Source organism: Haemaphysalis longicornis, unplaced genomic scaffold (assembly GCF_048455015.1).
Source record: "Haemaphysalis longicornis isolate Haplotype H1 unplaced genomic scaffold, Haemaphysalis longicornis Haplotype H1 scaffold_10, whole genome shotgun sequence".
NCBI classification, from domain to species: Eukaryota; Metazoa; Arthropoda; class Arachnida; order Ixodida; family Ixodidae; genus Haemaphysalis; species Haemaphysalis longicornis.
In genome coordinates, this window is record NW_027526204.1 from 108,778,734 (window position 1) to 108,798,379 (window position 19,646).

The following is a 19,646-nucleotide window of genomic DNA, read 5'->3' on the forward strand; positions in this document are numbered from 1 at the left end:
GTAAACAGTTGCAAGTATACCAGTGTCTAGATTTTGTTATGGTTGATATTTTTTTTATGACTGCAGCAGTGCACAGAGTCTGAGGATGTCTTAGATACAAGTAAAACTGTCGATGGCTGATTCTTCTGGGTTTTCTGCGTGTTCAATTACCATGAAGAATACATCCTTTGTGTGGTTGTAGCACCTTTACTTGTGCATTTTTTTTTTCATTCCTGGAAACGTGTTTCCCTCTAAATACTGTGTATTGTCTCTGTTGTGGTTAATATTATATGTTAATATTATATGTGTATTGCAAATAATGATGATAATTTGAACTTGTTGTTCCGTTTAGTGGCATGCAATAAATATTTCTTCACGGATGCGGTCTTTTATGTGGCTTGACAAGACGTGAACACACGACATAATTCTTAACCATCTGTAAATGGTGCTGTAAATTGCAATTTCACATTTCATTTTTTTTGAAGCGTGCGGGCACCAAGCCTGGGGATGATATATTCAAATAAACACTGATTAATGCATGAAAGCGTCCGAATGCCGTACCGACGCCCGTCGCCGTGAGCAGAGCTTTCAAACTTTTGTGGCGCCGCCCGCGCGGAAGCCCGGGCCGAGGCATCGTCGCGAGGACGATAGTCGGGGTGGGGGTGCCCTGCGTCGCACTTGAACCCACCTCCGCAGGATATTTATTTCTCAATAAAGTCATTTTCTCTCTCTCTCTCAAGCCATTGAAACTACCCGCTAAAATCAGCGTCCGCGAAACTGAAAGTGAACGAAAGTATGGTTAGTACTTTGTCTACCCGCTCGGCCCGCTACACTACACTACACTCATTCGGCCGCAGGGCTCTATCGGAATGTCCTCTCTTACTAGTATTTCTTTCTCTATGGCTGGATGTTGCACAGCTTTTTTTTTTTTTTTTTTTTTTTTTTTTTTTTTTTTTTTACTGCGGAGCAGTATATGTCTCATTCCGGTGAAACTGATTTACTCGGCGCCGCTCCGGGCTCGTCCTCGCCATCAACGACACCTCTTCCACAACGGTTATCACAGAGGCTTCGAACCACCAAAGCCCTTTCACAAGTTGCACAGTCGGCTGACACAGGCCATAGCGCCGTTATCAGATGATTGCGGAGAATCAACAGCAACGCAATTGGGTAATTGGGTGTGAAAACGTCGGAAAACCGTCGCCACCACCACCGCCGAGAAAGTAGCCGCGCCAGTTGCCGCCTCAAATTCCACCTCGCTCACTATCATTGCGGGTGGAAGCAACTTGCCTCGTTATAACGCTGGCGGGAGCACATCATTCTTGAGCTTGAAAGCCATTGCGAGAGACATTGTCGCGTCGACGGCGCTCGTTACCAGCTGGTCATAGTCCTTCTAGAGGAAGGATGAGGACAGATCTTATTCTGGCCGCATATAAAGTCTTCCTCTGTCCCATTGCCGGTGTATTTCACGCCTAATTCTGCACCTATCCCTGGTTGCTGGTACAGGCATGCACGGGTTGGGTGTAGAGGGAGTGGGCATGCACGCACAGCAGAGCTTAATGGGGCTACCGGTGACGTACCCGTTGTGTTGGCGGGGGATTTAAACGTGGGAGTCTCATGGCTCAATGCCCCCTGTCAGCTGTCCTCCGCAGTCGAGTGGTTTGGGGCTGGGACGGTGGGTTTCTCAGACAATAAGATGCCTACGATTGGGCAGCGAAAGGGACACGCACGTGTGTGTCCGCTAGAATAAAGGTCGAGGCTTTCCAGGTGTTAAATCGCTATGGGATGGACACATATCGTTCGCTTGGAGGAAGAGCGGAAACTGAAGAAGCGTTAGCCCGAACAGAGGCGCGAACGGGTGCGAAAAGAAGGGAAAGCCGCTGGCGCCGCCGTTTTTGCCTCAAGTTACAGCTGGTCGAGTAGCCGTGAATCACTCCCGTAGGAACAGCTAATTGCTCACTTGGAACGCCGACGTGGGCCGGTCAATATCACTTGTTGAGCTTAAAGGGCTTTTAGGGCTACATGTTCAACCATATCTTACGCTTCTAAGCACCCGCTAGTGATCGGTTGCCGGGTTATGCGCGCACGGGTTCGGAGCGGAGGGCGGGGGGGGGGGGGACGAGTACGCGCAGCGAAAGGTTTCATGCCCTTTCGGCTTGGAAGTATGCTCAGTCGTAAATTACAAACAAACGTGTTTTGTTTCATGCGCTCCGTACAGGTCGTGCAGCTTCGGAGGTCATCCGTTTTCAGGAAGCGAAAGGGCACTCATTCTTTTCGTTCTTTCTTTTTTAGATGCGAAGCATCTCATGGTCGGGGTTATGTCCCTTCCTTGTCGTTGTCGTTGTTGTTGCGCCGTCGATACCCCCACTGCGGATGCTCGGCTTGTTGAACGCCCCGTGGTGTCTTACCCTCCAATTGTTCCTGGAGCGACGGTGTTGGTGTCTTCCTGGGCCGGCACGAGACGAGCACGCTTCCCCTTTAAGGGCTTGTGGCAACACGAGGCAATGAAAACGCCGAGCCACAGAACAACGCATATATTTTGAACACATCAGATGCTGACGGGCCAGCGGCAGCTATGCCTTGGCAGCGGATATCTTGCTGCCACGTACACAGTAATTTACATTCCCAGAATATTCTATATTTCCAGTCTTTTGGAAGGATACTGCTATCCCTTGTTCGGCGAGACATCTCAAGCTGAAGGCAGGGAAACTTGCGGCGTGGTGCTGAACACTTGCGATTCTGCCGAGCTCCGGCTGAAAGGCCCGTACGTTTCAACGAAGGAGCAAGTCATTCATTCACGTCCCGAAGAGTTTAGTGGCACAGAGCACAACACAAATACGCTTAAAATCAATGCGCAGATGATAACTTTTACGGTAATTTAAAGTACTAGGCACTGTACACCAACGTTGCCAGTAAGGTAGCAGTGCTGTGAATGCTGTGAAGGTATGGAGGAAATCCGCTTCCTAAAAGGGTAGAAAGAAATTATGCGCGTGTAAAGGCGACCAGTGGCCCAAGAAATAGGAATGAAACGAGAGAGAGAGAGAGAGAGAGAGAGAGAGAGAGAGAGAGAGAGAGAGAGAGAGAGAGAGGACGTGCTGATATGGCAAGGAACACTTGGCCCCGTTCACACTCCGCTTGCCGTCCAGGCCCTCTTTAAACAGTCTTGCTGGTGTCCAAAATTCTAGCGATTCTAGGCACTATAGTCCAAGTTCCGGATCGGTCAGACGAGCCATCCACCGCTCAAAAGATGGGAAGGGGACAGGGGGTAGGTTGGAAGGACATGAATTTGCAGCAAAAAATTTTGGAGCATCACTCGAAACCGAAACAGCACAGATATTTTTATACTGTGTGTGGATTCCGGAGCGGCTTCGTTTGTGCCCACTTACTCGTAGCCACCAGCCAATCCAGATCCAAATGTTGAGAAAACCATCATCGAGCAACTTTATGAGCGCGTCCGTTTGTTCTGTTTGGCGAAGAAAATCAGTTGTTGCCCGCGCGTGTGCTTGCAATTGGACCATGCGCCTCCCGTACCAGGTCAGCCCTTGTGCCGCGTCTCTGGAGGACTGAAGAGGACGGCGGGTCATGGCGGCGAGCGCGATGCACTCGGAGAGCAACAGCGCGGCGCCGGACGCCACGCTGAACGACCTGCGGCTCTTCCTGGCCGGCACCTCGAGCTACGAGAGCAAGATCCGCAGCTCGGACGTGGCTCAGGCGGCCATCCGGCTGCTCAAGACGTTGCCCGTGGCGCGCGAGGCCGTGCTGGAGTACATGCACAGCTTGTTCGACGACGCCGTCAGTCGGCACATCGCGCGGCTCGACTCGGAGGAGCCCGGCGGCGCGGAGGAGCGCGAGTCGGCCGTGGAAGAGGTGCAGCGCGTGCTGTCGGGCTTCATCGAGGCCAACGTGGGCGCGTGGGCACCCATCGTGTCGTCGTGGTCGCTGGAGCTGCTGGGCCAGCTGACGCGCAAGTACGCCGACCGGCGGATGCACTACTCGTCCAGCCTGCCCGAGGCGCTGCAGCTGTGGATGGCGTGCCCGGCGACGCGCGCGCTCGTCGAGCTCAGCACGCAGTGCCTGTCGGCGCTGATCGACAGCAGCCCCGAGCAGTGCGTGGACGCGCTGCTGGAGACCTCGGTGCAGCACTCGCCGCACTTCGACTGGGTCGTGGCGCACATCGGCTCCTGCTTCCCGGACACCGTGATCCGGCGCGTGCTCGCCTGCGGCCTCAGGGACTTCATCGGCGAGGACGAGCCCGAGGTCGGCGCCGAGAGGAAGGTGCCCAAGCTCGCCTCGGTGGTCGGCATCCTCGGCCACCTGGTCGGGCAGCACGCGGCCGACATTCGGCGTGCCCTGGTGGCCCTCATGCAGGAGAGCTTCGCTCAGGCCAACCCGACGCGCGAGCAGCTAGCCACCATCCCGTTCCTGCTGCAGCTGGCCTCCATGTCGGACCACCTGCTCGCCGCCGTCGTCTCCGAGTTCACCAAAGTCCGTGAGTGCACGCGTGGGGGCCCCTCCATGAGCCTGTCGGCCAGAGTTCCTCAACACAGACCAATTGCGAAACTCCCCGTAGGCCCCGTGTATCAAAAGCACAGGGAGAGTTTCGTAGCCTGCCATCTGTCGACAGGAAGTTGAAGCAGTACCCAAGTGCTTACGGCTGCTGCCGTAAGTCAAAAAATAGAAACCGTGGAAACACAAGGAAACAGTGCATAATTTATGGTTGCCGGATATGAAAAACGAGTTTCATTTTGTCAGGTTCGGCATAAATGTTTGGCGAAGTCCATTTTGTCCCCTAGGCGCTCTGCGCCAGTACATTTGCCCCTCACGTCAGCTTCAACGAAGCAGGGTGGCCTCACTGCCCAGGTTCTGAAGTGGAGTTTCGCTACTGGTGTATTGCTTGTATTCACTGGCGAGGCGAGCATGCAGGCAACCGTGTGAGTGCGCCGTCACTCGTTACGGCGGGCTCCGTGGCATGGCGGTACTTGTCCGTGCTAAGCACATGACTGTGTTGCACGTTAACAAACTCAAACCTCACCGAACGCAAAGTACTGCCTCGAGTCCAGTGTGAGTGCGATTAATAGCATCTCTGTTGACACCACCGTTGAGAATCGGGTTGAAACGGAGCAGACGATGCATGCCGGAGTTTTTTTTCTTCGGCATGCAGGCGCAGTGGCCCAAGCTGCGCCATGTCCGTGGTGCATCGGCCTTGTCTGTGGCCGTTTCCAGTGTAGCCAAGCAAAGAAACTGTCAGCTAAACTTTTCAACGAATACCACCTATATTGCAGAACTCTGCCGACAACGGGCTCAGGGGAGCTCCTTTGGAGACACGAGCAAGGATGCAGCTGGCTCATTGCGAGACAACAAAAACGAAAGACTGCAAAATGAGGCAGTCAGGGTAGAGGGGGGGGGGGGGCACGGGAACAGCACTTCAGTATGAATGGCTGATGATTACTACACCCCCTAATGTTAAATTTGTGCGCAGCGCGAACTGCAGTCTTCTTGATAATGCCGCATAGCTACCGCATCTCAAAAAGTTATCACGTGACACGCAAACACACCGCGTGCTACTCTGCCATTATCTCGCTGCGGCCGAGCATGTTGTAAATTGCGTTTGAAACGTCCCACCCAGATGTCAGCGATGGCAGGCCTCTGCGTCGGTTTCACGAACTGCATCTCAGGGTGTGGTGTCAATCTGTGTCTCAGGAAGGGAATGCGTCATTGCCGAGCACACAATGGCATCATCTTGCAGCGCATCACCACCTCCCAGCATGTCTCACGGCCTCCCCCTCACACTCTCCAGATTCCATGCACATAAGGGTTTCACCGTGTGCCCTGGCCAGTCATTGCTGTCTCTTGGGGTGCCAAGTGCCACACTTGGCTCGTAATGCAGCCATCTGCAGCCGCAAACAGCCCTCCAATGTCCGACAGTCCGCCTCCTCCACCCACTCCCATAGAGCTACTTTTATGTGCCGCCAGGTCTGCGCTTGCCCAGGTTGCAAGTGTTTGAATTGTGCAGCACACGTTTTCGTTCTGCTGTCACTGTGATCGACACATGCAAACACGCAAGGGTTTGCATGTGTCGCACATATGGGCACTCACTCATACAACTTTGCATTTATGAAACTCCAAGCCTGTGTGTAGACTTTAAAGGGGTCGTGAGTACAAAACACACCTTTGTTCAGTTTGAAAGAACTAGCCTGCAGTGACTCAGTGCCATTCCAGTGACGAAAGACACTTTTTTAGCTGGAAAAATGCAAGAAGTGCTCGAACACTTTCAGATTTTGTGCTACAGGGACGTATATGGGCAAGAGGGGCGTGATCAAATCAAATCATGTTTATTTGCCATCACGCATGGTAGATGGGAGGGCAGCGGGAAAAAAGCTGCTCACAGGCAGCTTGACGAACCCACAGCCTCTGATTTATTTTGTTCGGCACAGCATCACAGTTGCACATCAGTACAATGCACGTAAATGGCAATTCATGCAAGCGCAAACACTTTTTTGCATTTTTTATTTTCACTTAGAAAATGTAATTTGGGGATGGAATGAATCTGAGCAGGTCACCGAATACTATTTATTTCCAGTTGAACGAGGTTGTGTTTTCTCTTCACTGCCACTTCCTTCAGTTTCCACTAGGTTTGAGGCCAAGAACCGAGTGCTGTTCTTGCGCTGCCAAGCCCAGCTGTGTGCCTGTCCGCATCACCATGATCCCCCTGTGCTGAGCGTGTGGAGAGGGCCTATCCCTAATCCATGTCCCCGTTCGATGCAAGGCACTCGACACAACACAATGAATATGCTTCCCAGAACTATACAAACAGCACATTCCACTACACCCATCGTGCTTTTTAGCTGAAGACCGCATGTTTTTCATCTGGCTTTTTTTTTTTTTTTCAAGTTTTTGACAAAGATCCAATTTTTACACCTCACCTCATCCCATTCATAGAATTACACGTGGTCTTCAGAACCAGGGAATTATTTGCCTTTTAAGCACATCTGCTGTACAGCCTGGCGCTATACACCAGCCAACTTACCAGCCAACACACATTAGGATGTAGCTGCCAGAAAAATTTGGAACTGCCTGTGTATGCTTTTGATAACCGAAATTTCACTTAAAAACCATAAACAACTCGATCTCATAAGTAGTTAATAAATTAGGTCATGTCTTAGTTGTCAACGTGACCACCGTTTCGTAACCATTGCTGCAATAGAAAACGTGTACACTATACTAGGATCTGTAGCCCTTATGTATTAAAGTAACAGCTACAGTTTTGCTTTAATAAATGTTTTAACTAGATAGAACAGGTAATACCAAAAACACCTACTTGACGCACCGTAGAACGCCGAGGTGTTCATCTTGTTCTCTTATTTTGGTAAAGCATTGGCGGATGATGAAGGCGCGGCATTCACGAGATGGCAGCACCGTTCCGTAGAGCGGGAAATGTGAATGCTGGCTGAGCAGTTCAAGTGGGAATGACGACGATTGTAACCCTCAAAAATGCTCTTAAAAGTCATGTCCACAATTGTTCACGCTCTGTCGCACTCCTGTACCATGACCACCTGACTTTACTTCCTTTGTGCATTACTTTAGAGGTAGCTATTTGTTTTGGCGCCTTTTGCTCTTCGGTAGCCTTGCGGCAGCGTAAACCAACCATCATCGTCGTCTTCGTCGTCGTCGTGCAGTGTCTGCGGACACGCTGAACAAGCTGTCGACGCTGACGGCCCAGTGGGAGTCGGCCAAGATCCCTGGCACCCGGGACCTGCTCAGCTTGACGGTGGTCCTCATTGTCCAGACGGGCTCGGCCGACCTGCGCTTCCTGGGACAGATCTTGGACATCGCGGCCGGGGAGAGCGAGTTCTCGGCACAGCTGGTGCCCGCGGTGGGTGTCCCTTCTTCCGCACTTCTCTCTTCCTTTGCCAGAACTGGGATTCGGGTCGGTTGGCGGCGTTGATTGGAACGCTGGAGAGGCGACAGCTCGTGTTGACCCTCTTGTGAAACAGCGCAGACACGCACACAGATGGAAAAAAGGACAGGCACTCATGGCTGCATTGGGCTTGTCCTCCACTCCATGTGTTTCCTTGGCTCGGCCGAGTAGAGGACAGTGCAATTCTTTTAGATACACGCGAAAATGGACCTGATGATGATTGCTATTGGTTTCCCCTTTGTAGCGGGGTGATGACATGTCATCTTACCAAAAAGGACTAATGTACCTATGTTTTATACTCTTAGTTTAATACTAGCGCTGCTTAGGGCAGGCACAAAAAGATTACTAGGCACAAAATACATTTATTTTCCTGTTACAGGTGGTAACTGTCCTAGGCAATATTCCCCTCTGCTTTTCGTCCACCAGCATTCTAATCTTCTTTTCGTCGCCTCGACAGCCTTGAAGTTAACTTCCTTAACCTTTTTCCAGTTAACCTTTTTCCAGTAGCATAGCCCTCTAGCGGTGGCCCCCTGAACCACACTTTGTGGGGATTATAGAAGAACGTGTCCCCCCCTTTTTTCCCGCCTGTCCTGCGCAGTTGAGGAAGCCGTCCCGGGGTTTTGGTGGCAGAGAAATTTTTCGATGGCAGTATCACCTACTTGTCGGCCACTTTCAGAACTCAGAAAACGGAGCGACACTTAGATTGCTCAGCGTTCGCAACTGTCTAATCTAATATGGCGCTGTTTTGTTTACATTTTGCCCCCAATAATGGCGGATCGGCCTCTGGGAGCGAGAGTAGTGCATGCGCGGAACGCTACTGGAAAAAGTCTATTGCTTTCCAAGGATCTCCTGCACTGCAGGGTCTAGTAGAGGAGGGATGCAGGATATAGGGGGCAAGCGTATGTGTGTTTGCGCTGTTTCACGACATCAACTTGCGCCAACTCACCCGATTTGCTGCGTCGCGTGCGTTGACCAGTGAGGAGAAAGGAGGCACTGACATCGATCAGTGAGGGAAGGGGAGAACTCAAGCTTGCTTCTCTGGGCTCCAGAATGTTGTCTGCCGCCCACTGGGCTTCTTTCCTCCGCACTGTGGTGTCGGTGCCTTTCTGCACCTCACAGCCTCTAGAACCACACAGCTTGTGGTTCTAGACGCAGTGGAGGAGCACTTGTGATGTTGTATTATGGACGGATGAGTGCGGGGAAATTGCACAGGGTCTGTCCTAGTCAAACTTGCACCGTTGATCCAGGGCAGACTTCTGGGCGCTGTAGTATAGCTTGTGCAGGAGAGGGTTGCTGTGTCAGAAACAGTGTGCTCAGAACTTGCAAACCGTCTAACTAGTATTCACATCTGGGCTTAGCGTGGCCACACATGCGCAAACAAGTGAAGATAGCTTGGGCACAGCTGGTGGCATTTCATGCTTAAAAACGGTTTCTTGAACAGAGTTGTATTTTTATTCTGAGAATGATTGATTGATTGAGAGGTTTACAGGCCGTAGCTACGCCTGGGCTTTGAGGCTCGCCATGATGGAGGTCCCCGGATTAATTTTTACCACCTGCAGGGGATCTTTAACGTGCACCGAAACACGGGGGGTGTTTGAGCTTTTCGACTCTTGCTGAAACGCAGCCACTGCGGCTGGGATCGAACACACGACCTTGGACGTAATTCTGAGAATGAAGTAGCTTTGAGCATGAGTGGACAGTAATGGCAGTTGTGCACTTTTTTTTTTTTTTTCTTAAGCAACTCAGTCTTGAAAGGCTACTAGGCCCACTTTTTTTGTGACAGATGTCCCAGCCTTTGGCACCAGCCTGAGGTAGTTGGGGAAACCTGTGAAGTATGCTTCACTGCAAGCTTGTAGTGCCTTGAAGGAAAGCCATCATCATCAAGGAGGTCATGATAGGGTGCATTGAATTGAATTCAGTGCGCATTGCATGGAGGCCGGAAGAAAACTCTGAGGGCCCAATTCAACACAAGAAGTTGTCAGGGTTACATTTGACACTCACACACAATGGTCTCTGGCTACACATCTCGGATACTTTGAATGTGAACTTTATCTATCAATGGAGCTGTCTTCATCACAACCAGCTTTATAGATAGTGACCCACTCATGCTTGCCAATTCCACATACTGAATTTTGTTGTTGCTTGGCCGGCTTTTTTTAGTTCTTTCGGATAATACTGCACCAGCTGGCGCTGCATTTGATCCCCATTTCTCTGCTGCATGTACGTTTGCTTGGCCTGCAATCCTTGTTATTAACAGCAAAGCTGTTTCGCAAATCGGCATTTTTCGTGTCAACAGTTGAAAATACCAAGAAATTGCTGAGCGCACACGCACGTGAGCATGCACATGTGAGCGCGGGCCTCACAGTGACTGCCCGGCAGTTAAAGAGTACTGACACGAATTTTTCATGTAGTTTTTTTCTCGGGTATAGATGCCTACAAGCCCACTAATCATATAATGGCACATTAAATTGTTGAGCGCAGCATAAGTAATTACTTACAGCTCCATTTATTCGTGGCAGTTTCGGTTTGAGTGAAGCGGACACTGATGGCGTATTCGGTTGGCCGCTCCGGTCCTCTGGCTCGGAGTCGCCAGATGCCAAGGCGGCTGGCAATCAGAGCGCGAGAGGCAGCATACCAACCGAATGCATCGGCGATCTCGGAGCAGCACGCCTGTAGTGCCACCCTGCAGCCCGCGCGGGAAGCCGCCGGGTAAACCGCAGCATTTTGTGTCACGTGACCCGTCCTCCCGGCCAGATCGCGCCTCTCTCTCACTTCGAAGTCAGAGCGGTCGGGAGCGCTCCGAGTCGGAGGCTGACACTCCGAAAGAACCAACTGAAGGTAGTTCGAGTGCTCGAATTCTACCAACAGAAGGCGCGGCCACTTTTCAGAGCACTCCAGAGCGCTCGTAAACGCCCAACCGAATACGCCATGAGGCAGCCGCATGTGACATCACTGTTCTCGTCGCACCATAGCCGATGCTGGGCTGGGCGCACGCGCGCACGAGTATGGCCCACCTGGCTGTCTTCGCACATGACGTCAGTCCCCAGAACTGTGACATGATGCACAAGGCGGAAAAGCGCACACCAACAGCACCGCGGCCGTTTGAATACGTCACGGGAGCCCTGACATTGGCCATTTGGGTCGAAGTGCAGATGACGTGATGAGCTTGCTCGTTTGCTCAAAGATTGAAATTGATTTAAAATATGTTCTACCGAACGGTTACGGTTTAAACTTCCGAGAGGGTGTCTCCTCTACAAGGGAAGCTTTTTACATAGTTATCTCAGCCTTGAAATTTCGTGTCAGTACTCCTTTAACAAAACCAAGAAAATGCCTAGCGCTCATGTGTGCATGTCTTGCTACGACCGCCCAGCATTCCCCGCACACGTTTGTCAAGCCAAGCATACCCACTTAAAGAGATTGGCCAAGATTGCGGCGACCGCCCGGCAGATAAAAAAATTCCCCGCATTTCCCCGAGGGGAAGAATGTGAAAGTGCGAATGCACGAGTTGAATTTGCGCGGTTCGGTAATGTTCGCGAAAGAGAGATCACGCACACACACACACAACTACAAAGAAAGAAAGATGCATTTATTCACAGACACCTATTTGTGTTGTCGTTGTACTTGATTGCTAGAGCGGATCTCAGCTTTGAAATTTCGTGTCAGTACTCCTTTAAGCGGGTGCATTAGCCCTTCGCACGCCCGATTCCTGACCAATCCCCCACGTGGGTATGTGCCATGTCAGCGGCCAGGCAGCGCGCGCCCATCTCCCCCCGTTGCCAAGGAAGACGAGGAGATTCCTGGCCAATCCCCCACGTGGGTATGCTATGCGGACATCGCCGGTGGACGCAGGTTCAGGGTCGCTTAAGAAGTGCATCGCACTTAAAAACCAAGAAAATGCCGAGCGCTCGTGTTTGCGTGCCTCGCGACAATCAGCCAGTGTCCCCGGCGCACGTTTGTCTAGCCAAGCATATCCACTTAGGGAGATTGGCCAAGATTGGCCAAAAAAAAAGCTTTAGTGTTCGCTGTAATCATGGAAACACTTGCTCGGAACGAGAAAGACTCGAGCGTTCACCGTGATTGTGGCAACACCTACTCGCAATGAGAAAGACACGTCATAGCGTACGCCCCTCCAGGGTTAATTCCAACGATTATGACTTCCAAAAAAATGGAAAAAGCTCACACTTATAGCAACAACGATGGGGTAAAGGTCGTTGCGGGAGCGAAGAAGCAAATTGGCTGCAATCGTGGACTTGAACTTTTGTGGTGGTCGTGAAGGTTGTGTACAGCGTTAGTTTGAGCTTCCTTCATTTCTTTCATCTATTTCTCGGTCCGTTCTACTCAGACTTTGCCAACTCACGCTGGTGGAAGGGCACACCTTCTGTGGGCTCAACACAGTGATATCCCGTACTGGGAAGAAAAATTCCCATTTCTAGGTTCAGGAATTCTCTATTTTGTAGCATTTTTCCCCGCAGGTTGCTCAAGAATTTCTTCTAAATTTCCCTGCATTCTCATTTTGTAGCTGATAGATTTTTATGGGAATTCCTGTTCAGTTTTGAGCCACTTTACAAAGCCTTCCAGACGCATGTGCCGTTCAGGGAATCAGAGTTTCAGTGTGAACTAAATTCCATTTGATGCCGCTCAGCAGCATTTTACTATGCATTTCACGTTTTGTTCCGAATGGCATGCTTACTTTGCATGCTAAAGCTCTAATTTGAAACTGCCCGTATGAAAAAGAACGACACATCGTTGGGTAATTGAGGTAATTTTAGCTAAGCGCCTGTACTGTTGGCACCATCTTGACAGCACGCAGACTAAGGCGCACCCAAACTAGTTTTTTGTATATTGCGCAGTAATACATGTGAACAGGCTTCAGCCCTTCAGCCGCCACCTCTTCACACTGTACTAGATCTTTCTTATGGAGTATTCTTTTCTCTATGCACCCTCCTGTTTTATGAACTCTATGGGAAGCGGTCTAGGATGCTGGTGGCTTGCGCAAGCACAACTGTGGGTATTTGAACATAAATTTGACAAACTGTAGCGTAACTTTTAAAAAGAAAGCAATAATAAATGATGCGAGGTCCAGTTTGCTGACATTATTTTTTTTAACTCCAAAACTCTTAAAATTCTCTGCATCTATTAAAGATTCCCTTTTTTCCTCCTGGCCAAAATTACGGCTGAAAATTCCCCGAAATAAGGAAAAATCGCCACACAAAACATCACTGGCTTGACGGTGTGCTCAAATAATAATTTAACACGAAATTGTTATTTGAATAGGCTGGTGAAAGCATGCCCTTGGCTGGCATCCACCGAACGCGCACCCACCAAGATATTGCCCGCAAAAAAGTGTCCACAGCTACTAACCCTTTGCCAGCGCGTTCCATGGCGTTTCACGTGTTTGATATCACGCGTACACCCGAAAGAATAGAACCCCCAAAACATATTCGGCATGTTTTGCTTTTTAGCATGGATCAGAAAAATGAGCCGGAAGAAGCACTTTGCACGCACTGTTTCATATAGTACATCAAAAGAAAAAAGAAAAAGAGGAGGAAACACTTGGTGCGTGGTCAGTTCCCACTGATGCATGATGCATAGCACGAGTATAACAAAAAAAAAAGCATGTCAGAAATTTCCCACGCAGGCCTGGTTGGCCTTTAGCTTCTGTGGAGGCAGTGTAGCATGAGCAGAGATTCTTCAAAAACTAGCTGCAGTGAGTCTGATGTCGAGGTGGTAGGTTGCAGTCAACTTAGGAAAGAAGCTTGGTGACAAACCGAGTCAAAAGAAATGCTTTCGCAAAAGCATATGCTGAAAGGTCCGGCAACATTTTTGTATCACACTTTCAGTGCACATATCCTGCGCGATCGTATTTGTTGCGTACAGCTGAGCTAGCCCTGTAGGTGCACAGTAAAGCCAAATTGTTCTCACCAGGTTCCAATTGCTCCGGTACACGAGCAGTGGTTCAAAAATATATCCCGAAGATAACTGTGGTTCTTCTCCGAGGCACTGACCAGGGCCGGCTGCAACACTCAACTTTGCCATTTGTTTGGCTTGTGAGCTTTGCCCGAGGGAGCTTCTACAAACATGGTGCTCCAATTACAGTGAAAACGCCACAACCCGCTAGAAGGTTGCGTTCGAATAGTGCTCCCTTCGCTGGAAAAACACTGTTTTCCCGCAAGAATGATGGCTTTTCCACACACACAATGGCCCTGTTTGTGTGCTTAATCAAATTTGAACTTTCCCTGTCAACTTTTTGATGTGCATAGATGAACGTCACGTCAAACGAAAGCTCCTCAATGTAAAGTGAAAGTCGGCAAAGTTACTGTATGTTTAAATGAACGAAAATGCTTGAAAATAAAGAATGCTGGTCGAGCAGACGGATATGGTAGCGGTGTGGTTTTATTGTGTACGTGTATTGTGTACGTGGTTTTATTGTGTAGCAAAAGCGGCAGCACGGCACGCGTCCAAACAGTCGTTGCGGAACTTGGTTCCACCAGACCCCGCCCCCCTGCCCGTTGGATTGCCCCGTGGCGCACAAGTACTTCTGCACAAGGCACGGGCTGGTGCCGCGCTAACCGATGATGTGTTGGCCAAGTGGCGTGCGTATGTGCCAAAACGTCACCACCGTGCCGTCGAGGTTGCGCCATCTGTGGCCACAGTTGCCTGCACCTCTTGCTCCACAGGAGCCACGCCCACTGTCCACCACATGTTGTGGGACTGTCCCGGCCTTCAAACGCTCCGTTTACAGTATCTTCCGCCCGGCGTCCAGCGGCTTGTGGAATGGACAACCCCGCTGCAACCCGCCACTGCAAGGCAGACGCTGCTTTCTCTGTGGGAGTTCGCGCGCTCTTCAGGCGTCGACCGCAGAATGTAACATTTAAACTCTCCCCCCCCCCCACCTTCCTTTCTTCCCCATGCTGACCGGCGCGTCCACCTTCTGAAATAAAGTTTTGTTATGTTATTGTGTACGTTGGCATTTGCATAGCTAAGAAACAGGTCTAGACTTGACCGTAAACTCTTGGTACTGGCCGCTATTATAGGTAGTGATCGGTACATTCGGCATTGATTGGTATGACCACTACTTTTATGTGAGTAGCGCAGACCCCACTGCGAGCAAAGTGAAGCTGGCAAGTTAGGGGTTAAACTTAGCCCCACCTAGCAGAGGAAGTTGTCCCTACACGGAAATTTTTTTGGCAAACTGGCTCCCATTGTCGTCGGCTAGAATGGGCAGGTTGCTGTCTATAAAGCTGGTCGTGGTCTTCTTATGGGGAGTGACAGTCTTAACTCCAGCAATAGCTGAGTGTAAAATTTAACTTTCGTCAAAGCCTGCTTCGGGATCAGTTCAACTCTGGACAGGCCCACTAATGGGTCCCCACTTTGGGAGGTGCTTGTTTGAATTGCTATCGGGCTGCAGTCAGACTAGCATATGGAAGCAAGTAAGGAGCAACGGCACAGTGAAGCACTGACCCTGAATCCCAGATAGATAAACAGTCAAAGTCCGGACGTCAACCAGACTCACAGAAACAACTTCTGTGCAACCGGCCCCGTTCCTTGTGGGGTTGGGATTTTGTGCAGAGAACCAGAGCTGGTTCGCGGAACATTCCCTTGATGCAGATGCATACTGTTGTGTTCGTGCCCAGCGGAAGCGCATTCTGTTTCGGCACCTTCCGACAGCGCGCCGGTCGGCGCCTCTCGACCGCGCGCCAATTAGTGTCCCCCGCAAAGGGCCCTTTCCCTCGCCGACGCCGCCCCCGACTCCGCGGTGCGATGGACAATGCGCCAGAGACGCTTTGGGGACCTTGCTGCAGAGCAGTCGCAAAAATCCGCGTTCTTCTTGAGTGAATAAACCCTATTTTCAAGTGTGCCCGTGCGTCAGCTCGTCACTGACCGCGCGGACATAACGCATACCTACCCGAGTTCTGTTTGGCACTGCACGCATTTGATGAGTGCTGCGAAGGAAGTGCTGAACAAAGCCTGGTTGAAAGTGGCCTCTGTTCCTGAAGTTGTTTGTGCTCCCAGAAGGTTCTGGGAGCGTGTGACCGTGTATAAGCGGTCAAAGTTGTTTCATGATCTCCGCAAGCTAGGAGGGGCACATGCTACAGTGATTTTTCCTAGGGGACACTGGGTCTTACGAAGAGAAGTGTTTCTTGTGCTGCTAGGATTTTAAGTGCAGAGCTCATTAGGGGCTCACCTTGACGTCGTAGGTCGCTCGCTAGACCCAAGTAGAGCACCACTGCGTTCTGTCGTAGTGGCTGTCGCCGTGGCGTCTCACAGAGGTTTCGAAAGCCTACATATTGTAACGTGGCGGCAGAGCCAATGACTAGAACGATGGTTGAAGGATGAGCAACAATCTATTTACAGATTATTTACATGGCGGCCATAACCGCGCGCGCTGGGACCCAACCACTTCTTCGTCGCGATCGTTGTCTTCTCTGATGAGCCGTGGCTGTATGGGGCGTTGGCCGCCTAGGTGTCCCGTGACATTACCCCCCCGGTCGAGGGCGACCGTCCCGGTCGAAGTTGCACCGCGGTGACGATGGTGACGAAGATGAGCAATGTGGGAACACGCAAGCCAGGCAGCATGCCCCACACAGCTTCGTCGTCATCGCAGATGCTTGTGCGTGACGCCACATGCGGCTGCTGTCTTCATTATCGTTGATGGTGTAACATGCCCCTTTCCTCGAAGGCGACCGTCCCGGTCGAGGCCGCTATAGCATGATGAGCTCGGTGAAGGTGAACAATGTGATGAGAATAAAGAGTGAAGCTCTTGCCACCACGGATGTAAGCAATGGGTTTGGTGAGCTCCGGCCCACAGCAGCTACGCCTACAATGGAATGACGAACCGGTGAGGGCTGGCTACCACGTCGGACCACAGGGCTGGGGACACGTCGTCGTCGTCGTCGGCAGGTCAAACGTCGTCGGATCGGCTCGTCACGGGCTGGGGACACGGGGCGGGGGGACGTCATCGAGTTCTTGTAGCGGTGGGGCTGGGGCTACCCGACGCGGTTCACACACCCTCGATGATTCCACCAACGCCGATGAGGTGCGAAGCTGGGCCCGGGACGGGGATGATACCCCGCACCTCCACCAAATGTAACGTGGCGGCAGAGCCAATGACTAGAACGATGGTTGAAGGATGAGCAACAATCTATTTACAGATTATTTACATGGCGGCCATAACCACTTCTTCGTCGCCATCGTTGTCTTTCTCTGATGAGCCGTGGCTGTATGGGGCGTTGGCCGCCTAGGTGTCCCGTGACAATATGGTAGGGGGCTGTGCCAACGCCCCACTACATTCGCGAAATCCCTCCCTTTCTTCTTACGAGCTTTGGGAGAGAGCTCTGACCAGCTCCGACTTCAGTGATCAGCACCTGCTGGTGTTGAGGGCTCTTGAGACTGGGAAAGCTCAAGGGGTCTTGTACTGAGGGCTCCTCCCCATTGCTTTTTGCCATAAACACGTTTACTCTCTCCCCCCCTCCCCCCTGCAAACGGCAGGTGCCCCATGCGGCCGGGGTCCTGCTGGACGGGGTGCTGCTGGAGACGCAGCAGCGGGTGTTTGCCGGCGGCGGTGCCGAGGTGCCGCTGCTGTCGGCGCTGGAGGCGCGCCTGGGCGAGGTGTGCGGCTGGCTGGAGACGCGCTCGGGGCCGCGCACCATGTGGCTGTGGAACGCCCTGGCCCTGCTGTGCGCCCACCGGCCCGAGAAGACCGCCCTCGCCGTGCTGGCACGCCTGCTCGCCGGCCGCGTCCGCTCCTCCACCGAGCTGCTCTTCTTCCAGGCGAGCCCCTCCCCTCCTCCCACTGTCATCTCCTCTCTGCTGGCAGCTATAGTCCCTGGAGGCTATGGTCCCTGAAAATTGCGCTTGTCTGCCGTCCGAGGCCTTCAGCAGGGGCAGTATTCTCATGTTCGTCCATTTTGAAAACCTCTGTTTTGCGTTCATTTTGTTGTGACGTACTTTCAGTTGTAGGCGGGCTTTGGGTTGAATTTTGTGGAACTGTTCTTGTAAGGACATTTTAAACGACTAAACGTACTACACCTATTGCAAACTATCTTTTATGTGTTTCTTGTTCCGCCAGCAAATCAACAAGGCGATGAAAAATCGGCTGCTCCAAATCGTCTGCCCCGAGAAGCTGCGGCTCATCACTCAGCCATGCTTGCATGGCGTTGTATCCGGGTGTTCGCTTTTAGCCAGTCAGGGCTTGCTCAAAACGGACAATTTTAAAACAGTCACAAAACGGACAAAACACAAGAATACCGCCCAAGGGTCTTTTTCCCAATGAAAGCCTTGGGTGGACGGCACACTGGTCGACTGCAGTGCCCTCTCAGTATACTGGCCCTCTAAAATCAAAGTTGTTGCTTTAGACGAGTCTGATCGTCTGCTCACCACCGAGTGCATATGACCACAGCTGAAAGCGGCGTGCAAGCAGACTACGTTAATTTCTTACTTTTAATTGCTGGAAAAAATAACTTACCGTATTTATTCGAAAATAGGTCGAGCACGAATATAGGTCGACCCCCTAAAAATTGAAGTCGCCGAAAAAAAAAATAATATATTCGATTATAGGTCGACCCATACTTTTAAGAAAAAACTTGAGGAAACTTTTTAAAACTCCCATTTATTTACAACGCGGTCACCTCACTGGTCGGAGCCACACACTGCGTCGTCGTCGGAACTTGCGCCGCATGCGCCGCAGTTCATTACCCACCCCCGCCCCCAACTGGCTTTGAAGGCTGAACGGCCAATCCTGCCTCGCAGCGCTAACTGTTGAGCTTTGGTCTGAATATCGCACGCTCCTCTTCCACGTGCAGCCGGAGTTTTTTCTCGAGAGCATCGTGCCTCCCAATTGTAGGGCCACGAAACGCACGACGCAGTCCCCTACAAGCAAAAAGTTTGTCCCGCTGTTTCCGCCATCCCCTGATCAGCTTTTCATTAACGTCTAACTCTCGCTGAGCGGCGCAGTTGTTCAAGTTCTCAGCAAACAGGATCACCCGCCGCTTAAAGTCCGACGTGACATCGCGAAATGCACACGAGAAAAACGTTATGTGCGAAAATCACAACGAAGCAAACACAAAGAAAGTGCATGAAACGGATAGTAGAGACAGCGAGCGAAGCAGGCAACGCCGTTCCGTTCACGAGGTGGCTAAGCTAGGTGGCGAAAGTCACCTTTACCCCCACCTTGCGCTAGCCGCTACCGCGGCTCCGAAGACACCAAGCCAAGCCAATCTGGCTCTCTAGCCAGTACATCAGCTCGCTCGTGTGTGTCCGGTTCGGCCGCAGGTAATGCGCGATAGCCGGCAGTGACTGTGGGTGGTTTTCTTACGCTGATTGTTTTGTTATTTTTTCCTTTATTTTCTTGCCTTTCTTTGTTCTAGATGCTCCGCGCTGCCGCCTCAAATTGAGGAGCGCCGGGCGCGACGGAGAAACGGATCGCTCGGTGCGCTCGCCATTTTTGATCACGACTATATGTCGAGGTTCTTCGGTCACGATTATTGGTCGACCCTCAATTTTTAAGCACATTTTCGGAAAAAAAAGGTCGACCTATATTCGAATAAATACGGTAAGCAAGAAATGTAAACGAAACATTTCGATCAAAATTTATTAGAACAGCAATTTTATTCCCAATAATGCCTCAATAGCAAACATGGTGAGCGCACTGTAAGGTGCACTGAGAGGGCGCCACAGTAGACTGCTGTGATGTTTTTTACGTGCTTTCATCACTGCGACGGCACACCGTTGTAATGCAAAACCGGCAAAAGCA

General features: G+C 51.2%; 1 protein-coding gene across 1 annotated transcript in view; it reads left to right on the forward strand.

Moving 5' to 3' along the window:
• Positions 1 to 3,419: 3,419 nt before the first annotated feature.
• Positions 3,420 to 19,646, forward strand: part of Omd (integrator complex subunit 5 omd) — a 35,941-nt gene continuing 19,714 nt past the window's right edge. Inside the window, exons 1-3 of the mRNA XM_077690351.1 lie at positions 3,420 to 4,465; positions 7,653 to 7,849; positions 17,384 to 17,665. Of these exons, the coding sequence (XP_077546477.1) occupies positions 3,559 to 4,465; positions 7,653 to 7,849; positions 17,384 to 17,665 (1,386 nt within the window). The 5' untranslated portion in view covers positions 3,420 to 3,558. The remainder of the gene's footprint in view (positions 4,466 to 7,652; positions 7,850 to 17,383; positions 17,666 to 19,646) is intronic.